Raw genomic sequence first — 22,234 nt, 5'->3', positions numbered from 1 at the left:
GCCGAATGTTAGGATATTTCGGAGTCTATGATAACCTGTTTGATGTGTTAGTAGGACTGGTCCTCTGGCAGCTCAATGATGGCAGGGAGAAGTCTTTTCAATAAGTAGGAGTTCGATATTAATGACACTTACTGAGTTGCATGCGACAGAGCGCCGTCTGACTTGGACACGCCGAAGTTAGATTAAAAATGGTAGTGCCAGTGGAAGGCATTTGCAGCATGTCAATCTAACTACACAAGCGTTCTTTGTTGACAGCTCTTCAATACATCTACTATGCATATAGAACTCATCATACAGTCTGTGATAGCCTGTCTGACATGTTGTGATGTGTCTTTGGTGTTCAAATATGGTAGCAGCACACCATGATATGTCCTTCAAGTTAGCAGACAGGCTGCGCTAATCCGAGTCAAAAACTTAGAATTAATGCAGATCCTAGTCTACTGGTAAGGAAAGCACACGAGTATGTACATAATATTGCAAGTCTTTATATGGCCGGCATTTCAGAGATATGCCATTCTATGATAGCCTGTCTGATGCGCCATGATTTGTCCTCAGCGGTAACCTCAAGCTCAATGATGGTAGGGAGAAGACGAAGTATAGGTGCTCAGATTGCTCGCCAATGGTCAAAATTCGTAGGTCTAGGGTACTGTACATTGATGCGTGCTAGAAGGCAGGTATAGAAAGTACACGAGCACGTAGGTAATATCTCAAGTCGCTCATTTCCTCCTCTTGTAGTCGCGTAATGTGTCGTCCACATAGGACAGCAATCATGGCTGCTAATATCCATACTCCGCAGTCATATCCGTTAGTCTGGAGTGGTTTGACCTGCGTGAATTGTTAAATTGAGGTTTAGACATGAGAGATGCGCTTGAACTCACGGTCAATGGCCGAGCCACCCATCCATCCAGATCGATATGTACCTGCTTGTCTCGTTGATGTGCGACTACCAGAAGCCGACAAACAAGTTTCATGATGTCCTGTAAAAGATATCAAACTCATGATCGCATGTAAGTCAAAATAAACATACTTTCAAGTCGTGTTTCCACGGTTTTCGTTCAGCGAGACTATCAAAGAGATGGATTTCTTTTCTCGACAAGTAAATAACACAAGCAACCCAATGGCCAACACTAGCTGGCCTATGAATTGGGATAATCCACACATCTTTCTCCCAATAGCGTGTCCAGGATGTATTGCGCCAAAGGATATCATCGGCTGCATTGTAGCGAATGCGAGGAAGATCGTGCGTGGAGAAGATAGCTACAATGGGGTTAGGGATATCTATCTGCAGAAGCATGGCACAGCCGTTGATACAAACATCGTTCAGGTACGCTGTCGGAGAAGCAAGAAATGAGATGTCTCTCGGCTCAAAAACTTGTTGGGGGAATCCACCCATCGACGGTCGTACTCGTGTCGCTACCTGTCCAGCCACAATGACATGCGAATCTTGAGATGGGGCGCGGAAATCATCAATCAGGAGACCCTACAAAATATTAGTGATGTTTGGCCTGTCAACGACATTGACGTACCTCTGGGGAATCCCACACAATGTCAGCGCACATATTGGACATTAAGTTCTGATCTTCATCAAACTCCGCTCCGGCAACATCACCCTCCAGGATGTCTGCAAGCGCAGCTTGCTCAGGCTCAAGCTGCTGCGAGTCCAAGTCATCCACCTCAGGGACAACTGGTTCATCTTCTGGAGCAGGGTCCTGCACTGTTATGCTAGCCAAATTAAGAACAGTATCTTGAGGATCTCCAGAGTAGGCTATAGCGCGGTCTAGCGCCTCTTTTGCACGGCTTGTGAACCGAGCCGATGGTGCAAGCGAGTTTGACCATCGCGTCTGAAGGCGGATAAAATGTGAGTGCTGTTGTTGCAATGGAACACGAAAGCGCTTATCTATAAACGAGCAAGGCCGGATCAATGAGACCTTGAATAAATAGCGAGAATCAAACTTACTTTTGGGCAATCGGAGTGAGAGCTCCAGTGCAGTTAGCTCTTCTCCGAAGAAGCGGCACAAATTGTCAGCCTCCATGCCTAAGCGTTTTTGCTCCTCCTGGCACCGGTCACGTTTGAGAAGGGCACGAATTCCGTCCCTGATGTCCGCGTCTTCCAACCAGCAAGGCACATCTCCCATTGACGGCGTGACCCAGACATCCTGCATTAATGTCTGGTCACCACGTAGTTCAGCTAATTTTGTTGGAAGGGGGGTAGGGAGGGGAATAGTCCAAGTAGGATCATACAGTGACTCCAACCGTTCGCAGTAAGAGTTAAACTTTCGGATTGCCATCATAAGCGCAGGTTGACACTTGGCTATAGCCTTTCAAGTATGTTGGTGAAGCTTCGTCCCTGAAAAATAAAGTTAGAATGTAGGAATAGTCTAGCGTGAGGACTTACCTAATGTTTGGTGCGATCCGCCTACTGCACGATCCAATTTGTCCCATTCGAAAAAACTAGTGATTGCACACTTTCGGATATTCATCTTGAGATCGCGTGCCATGAGAAGGACATGAACAAAGTTGAGATTGATGCCGTCGAGCTCGGGAAACCTGTCATTGACGTTAAGTGAAGCATACAACGCTTCAACTTTCGTCATGAGACGATCATGGCCCCTCTGTAGGCTCTCGAGGACATCGAGAGTGTCATCCGATGCTGCCTCCTTCTCCAGCATAGTCTTGGTGGCCTGCAAGGCTCGATCCGAGACATCCAGATCGGCCTGTAAAGTAAGGACGGTATCTAGTTCTTTCTTCAGACGGGTGGGGGCGTCTGAGGTCTTAATTAACTACTGATAGTACAAAAATGATGTGGCTACTCACGCGCACGAATTGAGAGTTGGGATTGCCGCTGGTCAGCCCACTGAGCTTGTAGGTCCTCCACAGATGTTTCGGAACGGTTGATGACATCCAGCGCCGCAGAACCCTGGTCCTTGACACCCCGCTTGAGACAGCGTTTAAGCCAGTCCCCCAGGTCTGATTTCATTTCCGATCCTATCGCAGTTGCTTGACGGTCGATTAACCAGATACGACGCTGACGCTAAACGAATTAAGGCAATTAGTACATGTCAGTAGGATACAAACAAAATAATGTACTGATGACGACCTTTCGACACCTATCAAGCGAACAAGCCGAGACCACAGCCGTTCAGTGCCCTCACCATCAGATAACCCTAGCCCAATGCACATACGAGGATTGTACGCCAACTGACATGCCCATTCGTGACCATAGGCGTGCATCGCCGTGGTCATGAAGCGCAGACGTGATAAGGTATCCTTGGGGAGGATCTCGAACTGGAAATGATTAGAAAATGGAGGAAATTGAGAGCATGTACATACTTTTGAAAGGGTCCGCGCAAGAACACATCCGACGTCATAGAGCGTCACCACTGTTGCTTGAGGAGGGAGCAATGTGAACAAATTTTCGATCAGCGCAATCGGATACTTCTGTTGCTCGCCCGGGGAATCAATATTAACAAAAAAAAGTGGGATGTCGTGACGGCAAATCAGGGCCATCAATCCCGTGTCATCAAAGCTGTCCATCGCCGCTTTTTGCTTCTTTCCGTCAGCAGCTTCATATGCGTTCTCACACAAGTCGATGGCCTTGTCAGGGACAAGGGGTGTGTGTACCTTCGCAGGTCGCTTACGTTGTGTGTGAATTCTGCGCCCAACCGCGTCAACGAACCCTTTAGGAAGGAAGTAGGTGGGCTCATAAAAGGGAGGACAGTCGCCGGCAGATCGGCGGTGGCGATGATGAAAATTCCCGTCAGTAGCAACATGTATGTCGCCACCTTGGTCAACGGGTCTTCCAAACAGCGCGCCACCAAAACACGCTGGACATCATTGGATGAGGAGTGATGCACATTGACCATGGTGTAAGCCAATTTCAGCTGAATGTTCTGCATGCGCTAAGGCGAGTGGTTGAGGTGATTGAAGACCGGCCACAAGATCTCGACTTTGTTTGAGAACTGCATCAACCTGGCGCTCGATTTCGACCTGGAGGACATCATACCACTGTACGGCATAACCTAAACCACGACAAAAAGGTTCCTGCACAATGTCACCCTTCAATTTACATTAGTAGCATTAATCAATACATAAATATGACTTACGTGTGAGTCGGTCACTTGAAACCCTCGGCACAAATAGTGAGTTTTGAGCGCGGATGCGAGAGCGTTGATGGCATCGCAAGAGCGCTCAAATAACGCTCGATAAAACGACAATAGATCGACGGAGACCGCCATACGAGGTTGTGAAGGTGCGGTAGGGAATAGCCCGTGATGAAGAAGGACCTGCGGAAGGCTGGAACATTCACAACTTAGTACATCAATTGATATAAATCCTGTTGGCGTATTTCACACTCGTTAGATTGTGCGATAGGGCATTAGTGTAAGTACTACTTACTATCAAAGAATAGACACAATATACTAGTCCTTCTCTGAGCGCATGACAGAGTGCCACACGCAGAGATAACATTGTGAGTTGTCTCCAGGGCTTGGCCAAGAGTGCGCGCATAATACTTCAATTGCGGGTCTACGAGGGTGGGTATGAGCTTTTTCCAGTTAGCATATAATGTACCCGTTGATTTATCTGGAAGAGTGCGCCGCTTGGAAGGACTGGTCTCCGAGTCTGCGGGCCTATCAGAAGATACTGCGTGTGCCGTCTCAACTTCAGCGCCTGCAAAATCGAAGTCGTTGGTTAGATTTATATTGTCTGCTTCACCAGAGGGACCCTCCAGTGTGGTACCAAGAGAACGGCCTGGTTTAGAGGATGTAGGATCCATGAGTCGTTGCATTTGAGAAAGTAAACGACGACGCTTGAGCTCAGCGCCAGGCAGCTTGACAAGGACTTGAGTCTTCCTCTTATCTCTCGCTTTCCTAGGGCTCACGAAGTGTTGTCCAAGGCCAGAAGATACGATTTGAGCTTTGTGAGTATTGCAGGAGTTCATTAGAGTCATGGCGATAAGAACTTGGGACAAGCATAGTTAGGACTACTTGGTTTGATATAAGCGAATACCTACCAAGGACGCCTCCTCGGCCTACCAAGTGATCCTCCCTGCACATCATGGGAGCCTACTAATGGACAGACAGAGCCTACAGAGCCTACAAATGCGAGTGCAGGAGGCGCTGTAGGTGCAAGGAGCTAAAATTACCTGTAAGCTATTTTTAGATGGAGGGAGGAAGGGTCTTGCAGATAGGTTTCCCACAACATAGTAACCGGGTCTGTAAGACCCTTTATAGGTACCGAAAAGTGTTGCCTGAGGTGAGAATCGAGATCATATTTCTAACAGCGATTGTTTGCATTGCCGTCCTCTGTGCCAGCGGCTACGTCGCATTCTTTGAACACATAGGACTGAAGGACTGACGGTGTACTGTGTATAAAAGCTCCTGCCGAATCAGAGACAATGCTGAAGGCGATGATCAGCAGCCAGCAGGAGAAGCTGCAGAAGAAACCGCTAGGGAAGGACAATGAGGAGCTGGATGGGATGGAATTCGAAGGCATGCATCTTCTTCTTTTTTTTAAAAAAAAAAAACCCCCATAAATCCAGTTTATTGAGAGAATATCCTCTATGTTAGACATCTGCACAGGAATCCGTAAGACCCCCAAGTTGTCAGTCAATGTCCTACGGCGCCGTTAACTTCTAAACACCGGCACAAGTAATATTTTACACCCTCCACTCTCACTTCCCAGCTCATGGTACTTCATGTGCGTTGGGGCGACCTACGTCGCGCAAGGACTCGGAGGAAGTGTTGTTCGAGGAATGGGTGAGGGACTACGAGTGGAATTGCAGGGAGAGGTAAAGGAGTCGTCGATCGGTGCGTGGATAGGACCCCAGGTAAACGTAGTTGTCGACAGCTGGCAAGTATCAGGACAATACTTATTGCGAATGTCTACGAACACTGGAAATCCAACTTAAAGGTCTTGCAGCACACCTCGGTTGAGAAGGTAACTCAAAAAGAATCCAAAGCAACAGATCTGAGCCGTCTGTCGGGTTCAGGGGTGCTCGTAGGGCCATGTCGTATGAACCAAGTTCTCGATATCTTAGGTGGCAATCTGCTGGCAGTGCGATCATTTAGTATTTTCAGGTAAATGGGTTCTTCCTACATCACCGTGAAGCTCTGCCAGGACAACATCCAACACATAAAAGCAAGCCGTCTTCCTACTGTCCCCTTCAGATTTATTTGATCCCATACTACATCCTCACCAACAATGCGTTTCTCCTTTGTCCTCGCCGTTATTGCTGCTTTGACAACATCAATATCTGCCAGTGACGCTGCCAGTGAAAGCTGTCCTAAAGTTTGCTAGCATAGTAAAAACTGCAGAGGCTGCAGTGATATATATGCATGCGTGAGTATGAGCAGTTTGCGTCCTGGATTTAACCACATGACTCACTGGCGTGGTAGATCTTCTTTGTATGCGTGTGGCAGGACTGAATCGTGGTGCAGTTGGGTGCAGTATGGTTGATGGCACGACGCGTGAGTCACTAGTAGTTTGTTCAATGTGCTTGCTTCTGAACAAATTTCAGCGCCGCTCGAGCAATGGAGATCCTGGAATGGGGGACATCTCAAACACTAGAAAGTACTTACGACGCAGTTTTGTAATTTTGTTGTAAGCTTGAACATAGAAGCCTACGACTCCTCCTATCATAGGCGTCGTTTATGGAAGCCCGCCAGGGTGATGGCGGGAAACACTATAAACGAATCAGGCAAGAGTTAACAGAACAAAACCGTGGATTTCTGAGCGTGATACAGAAGAGCAACATCAACAAGAATATATGCTTCGGGCAGCATATATTTACACATACGGTTCAGGCTCTTTTGTTGATGAATATGATGGTATGTAAGAGACCCGAGTCTGCGATAAACAAGGCCAAGCGAGGTGTTATAACGGAAACGTGACTCTCGATCTGTAAGCATCTGGCTTACAGTTTACTCGTCATGGATGCATTTTTGGTCTGCATTGTCACGACCCCATTAGATGGTGGTATAAGTATTTGGAGAATCGTCGTCGAATTGCATGCGGAATTGCTTCCGTAATACCCGGTCCTTTCCGTGCATTCAAATTGAGTGATAATTACTTAACGGTGCAGTACGTTTCTCTCCTGCACTTCAAGCGAGTCCACGGCGCTGAGAAGAGATATACGTTGCTGGAGAAGATAGACTCGACTCCTGGACTTGACCCGTCTAAGATCGGACCTACTGTGAGGCAGAATAAGGGATTCACATATAACCCCGGCTTACCCTCGTGCAGCGGGAAAGATATCACTCCCATCGAGTATCCTAACCTTCTTCGACCTCGGAGGACACCGCGTTATCCAGTCCATCTGACATAGATACGACGACAACTGTCACGCCGTAGCATACATTATAGACACGCAAGACCGAGAGAGGCTGGGAAGTCTTTAGTACGTTCTCCCTCACTCAACCACAAAATGACGAATATCATTGACGAATACAAACACAGACTCAGTCCCCCCCTCCCTCGTCGTCGTCAACACACAAGACTCCCCGAAAGCCTCTCAGCAACAGAGATTAGACAGGATTATGAAGAATGAGATCAAAGGAGGAGCGTGAGCGTGCGGAGCTGGTTTGGCGAAGATGCGGATGCGCAGATGGAGAGGAAACGACGGAGGATCACGAGTTTGGAGCGATTCATTTCACAGGCGGCAGTTACTGACGATATCATGTTACAGCAACGGACATCATGTTACAGCAACGGACCCACAGCATGCACCTTCTTCTCATCACCCTAGGATGATCCTAAGATTCCGGAAAAACTCCGACATCTCTATCATCACCGAAGGAACCTCATTCTGTGTTCGACGATCCTTGTGGCGTCCCAGCAATGCGAGTAGTGATAACCAAAACACACTTATGTCCGCTCAATCAATGTCCGCGTTGCTCGAGCAAATGGAAGTCTGGACTCATTAGGACTTGAATATGACTGGTGTCGAATTTCGTGCGATTCCGTTACGAGGCAAGCATCCGTAATAAACGTGCGGTTATCAGGTAGACTTTCGCACTGCGTGGAGTTGAACTTGAATGCTAGTACGGCGTATGGGGTCCCTCCGTTAACGGTCACATAACGAAGCGAGCCCCAATGTTGCACTGCGTCATGAAGTACTCAATTTGAGATGCTCATGGGCCATGCGGAGATCCGAATTTGAGCGTTGCTATTTCACGGCTTAGAAAGTGAATGTTACAGTTGGAAGGTCTTGACGTGCCGAAAACACGAATTCGAATATCTCTCTAACCATGCCGCAGAACAGCCTTCACCCGTGCACATTGAAGAGTCCGGGTTTCCGAGCGGCGAACTTTGTCTATCCAGGGGGGCATTATTCATGCATGGCACAGTGAGTTCTTGTCAGTTCTGTGAGTTCTTGCGTACATACTGTCTGATAAAGTGGGATGGGGTTTAGACCTGACAGTGGTGATATTCAGGCGGTGCCTCACAGTATTCGGAAGTTTAGAATGCCCAGCTGAGCCTCGCGCCCTATAACGTGGCCCTGCTGTACAATTCTGACGTCCATTATGCTGCGAGTTGCTTCTGTCCGTTGGCCCCGGCTCCAGGACATTCCAACACATCGGCGCTGCACATCGTATTGCGGCCCAGGTGCCACGTGTATGCTGTGGTTCCCCCTCCTTTATAACCCATCAAGATCTTGCAGACACTGCAGTGTTTCACGACTACTGCCACATATCTTAGTTCGTACCTATCATTGAGCTTCCATTTACCAGATGTCAAACTTTGTATGGGTCCTCGTGACGATCCTCCACCCTTGGCAGAGGAGCTAAGCCAAACAGAATGCCCCCAAGACCCGGGAGATACATACCTCGGTGGAGTGCAACAAGTCGTCGTTACTAGTATGTGCCATGTATCTCTATTCAACATGTATTGACCATTTTGTCCAAGGCGTTCTCACAGCTGATCTTACTCTGGGTCTGCGATGGATGCCAGTTGGCTTCCACGTGACAGTACAAGCTGATGGTACTGAATGGCAGACGAGCAACAAACCTGTACTTGTAGATCAGGCCATCGTCGAATGATACGACCACACACTTCTGCAAGTCATCCTTCTTGTCTTCCCTGCAGGTATTGAGAAAGTTCTAGTCCATACAAGCCATCTTCTAGAGTTCAAGCCAGTTGTATACCTCATTTGAATTGGGTACCCATGCTCGGTCATGGAGAACACCTCCGCACATTCGAGATCCTCGTTAGAGAATTACTGGAACGCAACGCAGAAAAAATTCACGTCGTTCGTAACTTCTGTTGTGAATCATGCCCGTCGGATGCTAACAAAATAACCCAGCTTTCGTCTTTCAGCCCAAGTACGGGCGATATCGTATCCTCATGTACTTCGCTCTTTGCCACTGTGGAGCAGCAAGTTTCTTATGTAGACGACACTACGGTTTTTTGCCCGATTGTTCCTGTGAGTGGATCAATGCATTCTGCATATGCTGAGAACTCATAATATGCAGTCGACATCCTGCGACACACATGCATTGAGACTCATGACGGATGCAGGACATCGTCTTCTTGTGCGCTTTCACAGGACACAAGATTATAGGGATCTAGACCGATCCATCAAGGAATTCGAACGCACCTCTGATCTCTGCCTCATTGATCGTCCCTGCCGCCCTGCAGCACTGCCAAATTTAGCTATCACGAAGTTCGTCAGTTTCCAGGTTAATGGAACCTACCTCGACCTCAACATCCCCATCTCTCTCTTCCAAGACGCCCTTCGGTTACGTCCTACCAGTCATCCGGACCGGCCCGTCATCCAGCTCCATCTTGCCATTGCTCTGTTGTGATGCTTTGCGACACGGGGATTTCAAGCAGATGCTGGTGCGGCTGGAGAGTTACTGAATGAAATTTGCAATGCTACCCTTGCCGACAGCCACGTATACAGAGCAGCTCTATTTGCAATCGAAACCTCCGCTTTTCCCAGAAGCACTGATGCAAATACATCCGGGGCGGAGGACCTATTGCATCCATGCTTCCGTGATCCCCGTATGAACTTGCTCGCCGAGCAAAGTTGTGTCTGCATAGAGATGATCCCCATGCCCTAGATGAAGTTATATCATTTTGATGCGCTAGGGTACTACACGGTACATGCTCGACAAGGGCAATTACTGAGCAACCTAGGTGCATTGCTGCTCACTCGCTTCCAGCGTCGAGGCAATGGTCAAGACCTCAATTTATACTCAGTTCGGTCACCCAGATCGGCCTGCATTGTTGAATAACCTTGCGAATGAACTCTCCAACAGCTTTGGGCACCGAGGCAATGCCCAAGACCACCACGAGTCAGCTAGAGAATATCCGCTGTGCATTGACTCTGTCAACGCCACAACATGATCCTCGTCAAATAACGGTCCGTCAGTTACTATCTAGAGTCTATATGTTGTTCCATCGATCAGGACTTGGTAACACTAGAGAAGATACCGACAGTATCAAGGCAGCAGCAAATGTTGGTTGTCCCTAGCGGTCTGCTAGGCCACATGCGCGAAAGTCTATGCTGGGCTCACTATGCTGATGAACATACACATGGAACCGAGCTCGAGGCTTATGTAACTTCCATGCAACTTCTGGACGCTTAGCCTCATGTCTGCAACAGCTTCGATGTCATCACGCCACCATACCATGAAGGAGTCCCTAAGTATGAAGGATTCCATAAGCACACTTGCAGTTGATGCCGCATCATGTGCTCTTCGTCGTGGTGATGTGTGCCGTGCTGTAGAGTTGCTGGAACAAGGCATGACTCTCATCTGGACCCAGATGGCACGACTCCATGCGCCTATTGACATTCTCCAGGAACGCGGCGATCATGCAGCGGCTTTGATGAAGAAATTCAGAGACCTCAACTCCCTCCTTAAGAATCCTCCTGCACATCACGGGAAACAAAATTTCGTGGAACCCTTCAAGTCGGCTTTTCTCATGCGCGACGAACCACTTGAACTTCTAGATATCAGCCACATGGATCTTTTGTATTTCTTCCAGGTTCTCAGACTGCAGTGGGTGTCGCCGACACTCCCGACGAAGTCATTCACTTGGCGGCTGGCCTACAGTTTTCTAGGGTGAAAAGTGCCATTGGGACATTTTGGAATGTCAACGACAGGGCCGTGCACTGCTTGGTCGCGGAATTCTACAAGATTTTTTTGCGGGGATGGCAAAATGAATTCAAAACGAGCTGCCTGAGCGTTGCACAAAAGCAGTCCATTCATTGGCTGGTGATAAAACCGTGCCCTTGGATCAGCGCATCGTGTTCATGCATATTGGCATATGATCAATTTCGTGTGTCCCTCTACCTCGTGATCAAAGTGTTTTTGAGACAATCTGACGGCTGCATGTGTAGCATCCCGCAGCCTATGGCGAACGAATTACATGCTGCCAGTGATATTTCGGAGATTGCATACCTCGCCAATATTTCCTAACGTGTAAGAACGAAGTCACGGTTCACAAGAGGCTGCATCATTGATTTCGGTAGCACATTATAGAGACATGATGGCATGTTTCTTCTACTCATTTTTGGCTGGAACTAATACGGATATGCAGCTGCTCGACATCGCCCATTTATGTCCTTGGAGCCTCGACAAGCGGTCGTGGTGTATTCGGCGTATCACAGTCTTTAAATATCGTCTATCATTCACCAGCATTGACGTTTGAGACGAGCTGGTATCGCCTCCCAAAAGTTTGCGAACGCCAAATATTCATCTGGAAATTAGTTCTGCCTGTAGAGACCAGTATGGCAAGCATCAATAGGTGATTTCAATATTTACCAGCAGGGCCACTTACCCATCCAAACTCTCAGTGGCCACTGCACTAATACTTCTGAACTTCTATGCGGTGATGTTGCTAGTAGGACAGGCCGACAAAAACAACTCATTGCAATCAACGCCTACCAGTTTTTCCCAATAACTAGTAAAATCTTAGATGGAATGGCCAGATATTCAACGGGCTACCTCGGATTCTTTGAACGCATGGTACTGACACTATACCATGTCTAAATTAAAGCTCCTGTCGATTGCAGGTCTGGACTCTTCGTCGACGATCGTGATCGGTGCTAAATTTGCCACTCAATCAAGGCAACTGTCACAACGTTGATTTAGTACGTACTCATCCCATACGCAATCGCTCCTCATTACACGCCTCATACATGTTCACCTTTAGATTCTCCGTTCCAATCAGTGCTCACGGCTTTAATACTTCTCCCTCTCGAATAAATTCCCTCAGTCTTTTGATCTAAGACTGAGATGAGCTCTCTTAATCACGGTTCTACGTTCTATTGATCCTTTCCCATTCCTAGGTATGATCTGTAGTCAAACTAGTCTTTCGACCCAAGGCTGAGTCTCTTTCCCGTTCCTAGTCCGAGCCTCTCCATTCGTAAGAAATAAACTCAGCAACAAACTACTACTGACTCAGTCGTAGCATATAAAGATGGCCTACCACGCCGGTGAGCCATGTAGTTAAATCCAGGACGCAAACTACTCATACTCACGCATTCATATGTATCCCAGGGGCAGGCTGCGCAGTCACTGTCATGGTGGCAAAAGACAGGACATTTCTCACTGTCAGCGTCACTGGCAGATATCAATGCTGTCAAAGCAGCAACAACGGCGAGGACACAGGAGAAACGCATTGTTTGTGAGGATGTGATGTGAGATTAAATAAATTTGAAGGAGACAGTAGGAAGTCGCCTTGCTTTTATGTGTTAAATATTGTTCTGACATAAATTCACGTAGGAAAAACCCGACAGATGATATCCGCAATGCCAGCAGATTGCCACTCAACATCCGAGTCTACCTTGTGAAGCAAGGTCTATCATTGCAAGTCTATTGGTGATTTGACGTGGGACAAAATATCACCTTGGTGAAGGAAGGTCAATTCCAACCAGACGACAATGACCAATATAATCGATTTATAATGTTTTCAAAAGATTGCGCAATGTCAGACTTTCTGGAGACTATGACAGCTGACCAGTCCTTGTTGCCAGCTGGCATTAACCTTGGCTCGCAAGTTGATATTTTGTTGCACGCACTTAAGTGGCAATCTGCTGGCATTGTAAGGTAGACTTCATGCGAATCCATCCAATGTCACGTGAGTGTGACTTGCTGTGACTAAGTCAAGGCCGGGTTGCCGAATTGAACTTCGTATAAAAATTTGACGGTCCTTTTGGTGGGGTTTGCAGTCCTGGATGTACAGTCCTGAGATGGGCGAAAAGATATATTCATGAAGTATCTAGACTCAATAGAATGTGTCTCGGAGGTCAGGATGAGCACGAGAAAATGCCTGAGAATGTATGGCAAGTGCCGGCGAGGCGAGCACGCTGCCAGGACGGTTGCCGCGAATTTGTGGCTGCTGGCATTGGGACTGTAAACCCGAGCGGAGTTGGGACCGTCAATTTCTCGACCCGAAGCTGCAGCTGTCAGAATTTCGCGGAGAACCGCATGCTTTGTGCGCGTGGGATCAGCACGTTCGGACTGGAAAATTGACGGTCCTCAGGTGAGAAATTTGCAGTCCTTTCGAATCCCGCTCGGCAACGCTTACCAGGACTCCGCACGGTGGCGAAATGTCGTGCAAGCTCTCTGCTGCGCGATCGCACCGCAGGAGACGCTTCGGAAGCTCAGCAAAACTACATTTTCGACCGCTCTACCTACGCCGACCGTCCCCAGAATTTTCCGTCCACAGCTCGTCCCAGACGCGACTCCTTCGAACCACCCACCTGGGTAACACCTATTCTCACGCTTATTAGTAACGAATATAGCATAGCATGTATGTTACTAACAAGGGGGGAAAAGCTCTGTCGCAGCACTTCAGCAATACCCGCAGCACTCAGCAGTCCCTTGGGTAAAATAAATAGGGCGGGAATATTCAGATATGATAAGGGAATTATCTAGTCTTATCTACTGATTAGATTGGTCACGCTATCTATTTGTCATCCCCCAGATAGGAACAATTGATACCACTACACCTCCGGACACTTCCCATGCCGTTCTCTCTCAACCTCAACGTCATCAACAACGATGAGCTTGATATCTCCCTTGTCCCTAGCTCAAATCCCATCGCTCTTTCGGTGTTTGTGCTCCTGGTGGATGCCCGATCCCACTGCTGACCTCCCCCGTGATCTCACACCCCTCCCTTGTGCGCTATGTCGCGCCTGGCGACCTCGTGTTGATTCGACCTTACGTCTGCCTGCAACATGCACTTTTTTATCCCTTTCCCCCGTGTACAACATTCACCACCACCACCATGGGTCCCACAAGAAAACGGATGTCGACATCAGTCAAGGGTTACTATGACTCTTCTCGATAGTAGCTCCATGACAGTGCGCACCACCAGATCATCGCTCACTCAGATTCGCCAGCAGCGGCTTCTCAGAGCAGACCAAGAATGCCATGCTCGAGGTACGTTTAATATTCTCACAAAGGTTCATTCCTCACTATGATTAGAAAAAGCCCGACGCATGCAAGAATTGCTTGCTGAAGCTCAGTACTCGCGCCGTGATAATTCCCATCATACATTCGATTTTTCAAAGCCAATGAGCGCTGCGCTCGGTGATTCATGTCATTGTCAATGTGTACAGAAGGTACATATGATACTAATCTTCGTCCGAACTCGAGCTTGAGCTTGACTCATTGCTGTCAACAGTCTCTTTGCTCGTGTGCTGCAGTGATGCACGTGCCCTTGCTTTCCTCGGCACATAAACTTGCTCTCCACATGCCTGACATACTCGGTTGTTTTTCATCCTGTCACGAAGATCATCCTCCGAGAGCGAGACCCACTCGCACGAATGGGATTTGAGAGCATCTAGTAATGTCTGAACATGTGCCCTTCCACCCACCTTAGAAGGATTTTTTACTGTCCCTGGTAGAGGCCAGTTGTGTAGCTCTATGCCATAACGTTCGACGATAGCACGCTCATAGTTAGTGTAGTTCATTTTAACCTTGCTCGACACATTTTTCTCCATCAAAATGAAATCTTAATCAAGATTTATGTTAGTAACGGAATAAGATTTGATAACACAAAGCACGTGTACCTAGCTCAGCTTGAATAAGCTCGCGACATTCGCTGATGAGTTTGTTGAGTGGCCGTGCACGGTTGAGAGACACGCGTTCGTCTTTGGAACAATTAGTAGGATACAGTGTTGAAGGGAAAGACATACCCAGCTTGCTAATAATGAAGGCTTCTAATTTGAGTCCGAGGTGCTGCGGCTCGATTCCTAGTACGTCCTGAACGAACTTTTGAGACTTCTTGGTGAAAAACACTTTCAGCTCCGCAAGGTCCTCGATTCCGCCACGCACAGCAACGTAAAAACCTTCCATACCGGTGCGCGCATGAAGAGCCATCCACTGTGGTAGGTTAGTTAGTTAGTTTTAGTTAACCCTAATTACAAGATGAAAACATACCTCGCGATCCATTGAAGTGAATGCAGCATTCACATCGTGTTTGACGGCTTTAGGGTTTGCGCGTGCGGTATGGTTCTTCGCTTCTCGAGCTTCAAGAACACGAATGTTGTAACCTTTCTTTTCAGCGACGGTGAGTCTTCCATAATCCCGCAGCAATCTCGCCTTGTTTTGCGCAATGAACACCATAAGTTTGAAGCGATCCCCTCTGCCTAGTCCTAAAAATGTGATTGTTATTTTTACTCCGTCATAAAATTGTAGACTAACCTTCATTTGCATCCTGAAGTCGAGCTTTAACAAACGCATTCCAGGAGTTCACACATCTATTCTGCTGCAACATGCGACTACGGAGAAACAATTGGTTTCTCGTCCACTTGAGCGAACTAATATAAAATATTAATATCGACCACAATGAGAAAGGACCGGCTCGGACTCCAGAGGAGAAGAAATGGTGCTCACCGGCCATGTTTTTGCGCAATCTCAACAGCCTCTGTTTCATATGACTGTTTTGCAGTGTCGATGTCATCTGCCAGCTGTTCCTGATGGACACGCTGTTGGGCCTTTTGAGCTGCCGTTAGTTGAGCACACGCTCGGTGAATCTTAGTGGTCAGGCGAGTAACCATGGTCCAGGGGGCTTATGCTGACACAACAGACATGGTAAGGCAGGAGTATTTTATACTGGGCAGATCCAGGGACAAAGTTTGAAATATGTGCAGTACAAACAAACAACGTTAGAAATATATGTGAAGACGGAGTAAACAGAACCACCAGAATGAAACTAAACTAAATGAATGTGAGTGGGCATTCAATGAAATAGACTCCGAGTGGCAACTCACGAAGCTGACGGTCATGACTTGCGCTATTGATGATTCTGATGAGTTTGCCACAACGATCTTCAGGGATATCCATCTTCATCAGTATGGCCGTCCAACAGTTAGCTTTGTACCCCTCAATCTGTTGGATACAGCGCCAGATCTCGTCCATGGTAGAGTGGTGAAGAGTAAGACCGGCAAGTGCACTGGAAATCTCATGACAAATATGGTCATATCCCGCGTCGCGAGCTGGCCCAACTGGGCCTGGATCGGATGTCATAAGGTAGAAATGGTTCGTTACTGAAACTCTGTCTTCATGGCCGTGCAGCGTTGTTTGTATTTGCACTGCATTTCGTGCTCGTGTCGTACTGACAGGCTAAGCATTTTTTTCATTAGCATCAGTAGGCGTTAGGGTGCTTCCCAGGGTTAGGACACCCACCTTGTGTTTATCCGATCCCTTCGCACCGGCAGCAGAGACTTTAGCCGGTGATTGATTTGTTTTTGGAGACCGCTTTGCTAAGATGAATGGCCAGTGAAGGCGGGGACACGAGAGTGCCTGCGGATGGTACACCAGAATCAACAGTGGGTGTCGCTGAGACATCATCAACAGTCTGAGCATTTTGTTCGTTAGTGTCAGTTATCATTAGGGTCAGGACGCCCACCTTCTGTTTATCTGATCCCTTCACACCAGCAGCAGAGACTTTAGCCGGTGATTGATTTGGTTTTGGAGACCACCTTGCTAAGATGAATGGCCGCGAAGGCGGGGACACAAGGGCACCTTCTGATGAATCGACAGTGGCTGTCACTCTGAGACCCCTTGTAGTGCGCCGCTTGGTAATCCCACTGGCTAACACATCATTTCCAGTGAGATCGCAGTCCGTGGATGCAGGAAGTGCCAGCAGTTGAGGCAATGGTGTGGAAGTGAAGGCTGGGTCGGAAAAGGTAAGGAAAGTGGTATCCACTGAGCCCACTGAGCCGATATCATCAGACCACGAGGACAACAATGGAGATGATGCAAAAGATGCGAGACTGTCGTTGTGAGGCTGATGAGCATGAGAAAGATTGAGAGAAGAAAGATTGAGTGAGTCTGAAGGACTTGGAAACAAGAAGCCATCATGTTGATGATGCGCAGAGAGGGCGATATGACTTTGGTCCAATGCTGCTATCCCTGAAACATGACTATTAGAACAAAACAAAACTCCACATCAACTATACGTACTTTGACGCTGTTTTTCGGGCAGATCAACTGTATCCCAGCAGAACCAGCGCTCACGGATGAGTGGAGCAAGCCGATGGAGCAAGATGTCATGAATGACTGTGGCCAGTTGCGACCTCAGCCTGGTTCTCCAGGGGGCAAGAAGATAAGACGGTAGTCGTCATTACCGGCTTTGAGCAGAAGTGACCCGGTACTTTGAAGAACTCGAAGGCGACAGCTAGTTTGATCTCAAAGTTATCTTTCTTCAAGCAAAACATGTTCAAGTTGAATGACTCAAAAGATTGGCGGACTTACTATTTCACCATGAAGATCAAGATAATCCAAATGGCTCGTAGTAGGATCTTGCTTGACAGGGAAGTCTTCGAGGTTGGATGAGTTGCACAACATTGTGGGGATAGTGAGAAAGAGCTGAAGAAAAGACGGTATAGATAATGGTAATTACAGCATGATTAACTTACAGTAATAGAGCAGCCATAAAGCAGCTGGGACATGTACTAATTGAAAACATGGTTGTTTAACAGACCAGAGCGCTGAGCCATAAAGCAGCCGGGACATGTAATTGAAAACATGGTTGTTTAGCGGACCTGGCTCTGCTCCTTCGAAGTTCCATGGGTGCGGCCTATGAGCAGCCAGGACATGCAATTGAAACAGTTGTTTGGCGGACCTGGCTCGTCTGCTGTCTGCCGTCTTTCAAATATCGTACAAACGATGTGAGTGCCACAACTTGACGCTGGCTGGCTTCCATGGGCATTAAACGTTAAGGGAGCAAATGAAAGTATGGAATTGATAGTACAAAATTTACAATGTGAGATGCGACACCAAATCCTCAAGCCTTACTGCCTCCTCATTCACTTCGTCATCCTGCCCATCATCTTTGTCTCCGTCCGGCACCGTCGAGTGAACAATCGTTTGCACCCTTTCACCTGTATATCCCTCAAGTGCGTATATCTTTTGAAGGTGTTTGCGATGATTAGTGTTGATGCAGTGGCGCTTGGCGTGAAATTCCTTCAGTTCAGCTACAAGCAAAGCTTCTGTGTCATCAGCGAGAAGGGAATCAATGGCGTTCAGTATGCTCCTGTCCTCGTGCTCGACCCAGCTCTGTAAGCGCTTGATTTCGACATTGAGGCGAACAATCTCTTCATGTGATCGCACCAACTTGAAGTACTTTGCAGCCATCTCACGATTGGCAGATACCGACCATGGCTTGGTGAGGATTTGATGGCGTGAGTGCTTTAAAAGTGAGAATTCACCAAGGCAAGCGTATCCGACCACTTCGGAGTAGTCAAGGATAGGACGTGGTGGATCTTGTAAGGGCGCCAGTTTGTTGTACCTGTCCAAGGCTGTTCTGATGGCGGCAGAACGTCGTGTAATCGCCTTTGATATATACTTCCGCATCTTGTAACCTATGCAGCCCATGAATTACACCGCTTATCTCGAGATATAAGCACCTACCTGTGCCAGCGAGATTGGCTTTTGACATCTCGAAAAGACGCCGAACAACCAAACCCTCCAACTCTTCAACCAACCGAATAAATTGCCTTTCCTGGGAATATTGCGCTGCTTTCACATAGTCTGGGTGGTGCGGTGTCCACCGCTCTCGGATGCCATGATGCTGCTCGAAATTTTCAACGACGTTCAATTGAAGCTCGTACTTGCGTAGCGCAGAGGCATAGTCAGTTTCAAAGGCCTTGGAAGTGTTGCGTGCATTGGAATTGAGACCGGAGGTATTGGTGAAATTGGCAGGAGTGTACGTCAGAAAGGGTATAGATGTGGCATTGCCATAATTCTCTCTAAAACACATGATGAGACATAAGTAAATAACAAGGTGCAGAGACGAACTCTGCAAATCGAAGTTTCTCCAGCTGTTCCACATAAGCGACCGCAACGGCATCCGAAGCAGGTTCCACGGCAACTTGACTGAGGTACTCATACTCCTCATTTCGCCAATTTACGAAGTCCAGGTCAATGATATTCTGAACACGCTTAAACTCGTCAAGCAAGGGCATGTTGGTCTTGATAATCTGAAGCGCTTGGACATAATTATTATATAAAAAAGCACCTAAAACAGTCAGAGATGCCATGATTTGTAATGATACACATACTCAGCTCGGTATACCTGTCCACGTCCCACTGATCGAAATGAAGGTCGAGATATTGCATCCAATGGAAGGGTGATGCGTGTCTGATTAGTACTGCAGCGTTGTTCGAGCTCACAAAGATACGCTCGCAAGTTTCAAGGTCTTCGAGGCCTAGGCCATTCAAATATAAGGGGTGATTTTGCAGTTGACAACGGTGGTCATGGGAAAACCCATGGAATGCATTTACGACAACCTGTAATTTGAGTTCGGCCGCCTTGGCTCCAATGGAGCTTGATGCGATTGTTTTTCGGGACGAGCAAGCGATGTCATGTCCAATTGCTTGGTCAGCACCGCAGACATCTAGCAGTCAATCAACAATGGCTAGACCATACTTTGCGCTATCAACAAACAGTTAGTTAAGTGATGAGTAATGCAATAAATCAAAGCTTACAGTTCACCACTGCGCTTCATCTCACTTACGACCTCAATGATCCCATGACGACATGCCAGAAGAAAAATCCCAGTCTGATCGAACACAGTGATTTTGTTCTTTTCGAAAGACTTTGCTGCGGTCCAGTTTTCTGTGCAGGCACCTGTTGTCGAGTCTGCCACAGAGCGTCCACCAGAGTGACGTTGAACATCAGCCTTGAATTGATCAACTTGTGCCTCGGAAATGAAATATCGGCTCCGGAATATTCTTGGATCTGCAGATCCAGAACCGTCCAATCGCTTCGCCGAAAAATTACCATCCATGGCATGGAGGCGCGCCAACGATAATGTTGGTTCGTCCAGTTGCTAAATGTTTGTACGCGATCAATTCAAATTATGATCTTGATAGAAAAGTACTTGCCCTGAACGTGCAAGAAGGGCAAGCACCATTCAACTGCCACTGGTCAGGGTCCCTGCCCAGGAGGCGGTTAACATGACTCCGAACTTGCCCCAAGATTTGCAAATAGATGTCGAAAGCATTGGAAAATTGCTCACGACGCTGTCGAAAATATGTTACCTGTGCAGTAAGTGAGCCTGAAATAATAATATAAAATAGCCTTCGAATCTTACATTGTGAAGCGTGCACAGCACTTTGGTAATGGCTTGGATACTGAGTGAGGACTGGCGTTGTCGTAGTTGATGATATAGTTCAAGACATTCTATGCGAATAGCAATAGACGGCTGTAGTGGGGAGCATCCGATAAGTCCCGCACGAAGAAGAGCTGTGTTGGCGAGTTCATCAGTATGTTGTTGAATGGCGACAGCACGTTCGAAGTCTTTTGATGTTGGTTAGTAACTCAGGGCCTTATATTAAAAAAAGAATCGGCTTACCTGCAATTCCGACAATGTCGACATGGAATATGTTAGGCGCCACAGTATTGCCATCATCGCTGGGCGCATTATGCTTCCACGCCAAGTAAGCATCCACAAGGGCGGGCATCTGGTCCTTCCAAGCATTATAAGCACACTGGTGACGCTGTGCTCTGGTCCGCACATCAACGCGCCTGTAGACACCAGGCTCCCTATCAATGTACATTAGATACCTGAATAACGAAAAAAAAACATTGACTTGCTGTTCTTGTGAGAATGTCTTGAAAAATTCGGATAGAAGGGGGCCACCAACAGGCTCGTCAGTGTCGTCGTCAGGAACATCTACGTAATCACTGGTATCGAATGCGTTTTCTCCAAAGTCAACACTATCGATGTTTTCACGCCCAGCTTCCAACTGAGCTTCAGCAAGCAATTCTTGCATGCGTCGGGCTTTTTCTAATCATAGTGAGCAATGAACCTTTGTGAGAATATTAAACGTACCTCGAGTGTGGCGTTCTTGGTCTGCTCTGAGAAGCCGCTGCTGGCATATCTGAGTGAGTGATGATCTGGTGGTGCGCACTGTCGTGGAGCTACTATCGAGAAGAGTCATAGTAACCCTTGACGACGTCGACATCCGTTTTCTTGTGGGACCCATGGTGGTGGTGGTGAATGTTGTACACGGGGGAAAGGGATAAAAAAGTGCATGTTGCAGGCAGACGTAAGGCCGATCAACACGAGGTCGCCAGGCGACATAGCGCACAAGGGAGGGGTGTGAGATCGTGGGGGAGGTCAGCGGTGGGATCAGGCATCCACCAGGAGCACAAACACTGAAAGAGCGATGGGATTTGAGCTAGGGACAAGGGAGATATTGAGCTCATCGTTGTTGACGACATTGAGGTTGAGAGAGAACGGCGTGGGAAGTGTCCGGAGGTGTAGTGGTATCAATTGTTCCTATCTGGGGGATGACAAATAGATAGCGTGACCAATCTAATCAGTAGATAAGACTAGATAATTCCCTTATCATATCTGAATATTCCTGCCCTATTTATTTTACCCAAGGGACTGCTGAGTGCTGCGGGTATTGCTGAAGTGCTGCGACAGAGCTTTTCCCCCCTTGTTAGTAACATACATGCTATGCTATATTCGTTACTAATAAGCGTGAGAATAGGTGTTACCCAGGTGAGTTATGCTCTTTCCGCTATGCTTACTGATCCATCTGTTTGTACTTCATTTTCAACTTCACTGCTTTGATCTGTTATATACTTACTAATAGACTTTCCACATGCTTTGTACATAGCCCTTACTTTGCTGACTGATTTACTTACATGATACCTACAGTATATAAACTCCTGTAGTACTCTGGTACTCCTTAGTTTGAATATCATCTTAGTTCTGCTCATTCCTGCTTCTCCAGACTTGAGTCTCATCTCTTGTCTA

At 47.5% G+C, this 22,234-nt stretch overlaps 6 protein-coding genes across 6 annotated transcripts; 3 read left to right on the top strand and 3 right to left on the bottom strand.

The window, feature by feature from the left end:
• Positions 1 to 663: 663 nt before the first annotated feature.
• Positions 664 to 5,256, bottom strand: EDB91DRAFT_1348200 (uncharacterized protein; the record flags this gene model as incomplete). The annotated part of the gene is made up of 15 exons (XM_041325955.1): positions 5,198 to 5,256; positions 5,012 to 5,143; positions 4,396 to 4,959; positions 4,104 to 4,333; positions 3,861 to 4,056; positions 3,331 to 3,824; positions 3,183 to 3,285; positions 3,088 to 3,107; positions 2,815 to 3,031; positions 2,396 to 2,764; positions 1,958 to 2,311; positions 1,527 to 1,897; positions 1,028 to 1,480; positions 879 to 977; positions 664 to 825 (listed from the first exon to the last, which is right to left on the bottom strand). Exons 2-15 carry the CDS (start codon positions 5,055 to 5,057, stop codon positions 664 to 666), a joined length of 3,678 nt encoding a protein of 1,225 aa, XP_041175283.1. The 5' UTR covers positions 5,058 to 5,143; positions 5,198 to 5,256.
• A 1,673-nt stretch (positions 5,257 to 6,929) lies between these two features.
• On the top strand, positions 6,930 to 7,565 carry EDB91DRAFT_1083588 (uncharacterized protein; the record flags this gene model as incomplete). The annotated part of the gene is made up of 4 exons (XM_041315643.1): positions 6,930 to 6,944; positions 7,082 to 7,309; positions 7,363 to 7,396; positions 7,456 to 7,565. 4 exons carry the CDS (start codon positions 6,930 to 6,932, stop codon positions 7,563 to 7,565), a joined length of 387 nt encoding a protein of 128 aa, XP_041175282.1.
• Positions 7,566 to 8,845: 1,280 nt separating this feature from the next.
• On the top strand, positions 8,846 to 9,838 carry EDB91DRAFT_549383 (uncharacterized protein). The gene is made up of 4 exons (XM_041327675.1): positions 8,846 to 8,855; positions 8,905 to 9,247; positions 9,302 to 9,421; positions 9,471 to 9,838. The coding sequence occupies exons 2-4, from the start codon at positions 9,164 to 9,166 to the stop codon at positions 9,801 to 9,803; spliced, it is 537 nt and encodes a 178-aa protein (XP_041175281.1). The 5' UTR covers positions 8,846 to 8,855; positions 8,905 to 9,163; the 3' UTR covers positions 9,804 to 9,838.
• Positions 9,839 to 10,593: 755 nt separating this feature from the next.
• EDB91DRAFT_1250301 (uncharacterized protein) lies at positions 10,594 to 11,070 on the top strand (the record flags this gene model as incomplete). The annotated part of the gene is made up of 1 exon (XM_041323208.1): positions 10,594 to 11,070. The coding sequence occupies one exon, from the start codon at positions 10,594 to 10,596 to the stop codon at positions 11,068 to 11,070; it is 477 nt and encodes a 158-aa protein (XP_041175280.1).
• A 3,802-nt stretch (positions 11,071 to 14,872) lies between these two features.
• EDB91DRAFT_1014781 (uncharacterized protein) lies at positions 14,873 to 15,783 on the bottom strand (the record flags this gene model as incomplete). The annotated part of the gene is made up of 5 exons (XM_041312474.1): positions 14,873 to 14,967; positions 15,026 to 15,106; positions 15,152 to 15,338; positions 15,372 to 15,610; positions 15,660 to 15,783. Coding segments are annotated over 5 exons (726 nt in total), but the record flags the coding sequence as incomplete, so codon positions are not given.
• Positions 15,784 to 18,218: 2,435 nt separating this feature from the next.
• EDB91DRAFT_1238175 (uncharacterized protein) lies at positions 18,219 to 20,251 on the bottom strand (the record flags this gene model as incomplete). Its single annotated transcript, XM_041321681.1, has 6 exons — positions 18,219 to 18,823; positions 18,873 to 19,210; positions 19,260 to 19,479; positions 19,709 to 19,858; positions 19,886 to 19,896; positions 19,950 to 20,251. 6 exons carry the CDS (start codon positions 20,249 to 20,251, stop codon positions 18,219 to 18,221), a joined length of 1,626 nt encoding a protein of 541 aa, XP_041175278.1.
• Positions 20,252 to 22,234: the final 1,983 nt, after the last annotated feature.

The sequence above is a fragment of the Suillus paluster genome (assembly GCF_016628075.1).
Source record: "Suillus paluster strain FC165 chromosome Unknown EDB91scaffold_42, whole genome shotgun sequence".
In the NCBI taxonomy this organism is placed as follows: domain Eukaryota; kingdom Fungi; phylum Basidiomycota; class Agaricomycetes; order Boletales; family Suillaceae; genus Suillus; species Suillus paluster.
Note: the sequence above shows the minus strand (reverse complement) of the source record. Positions and strands in the feature narration are given on the sequence as shown.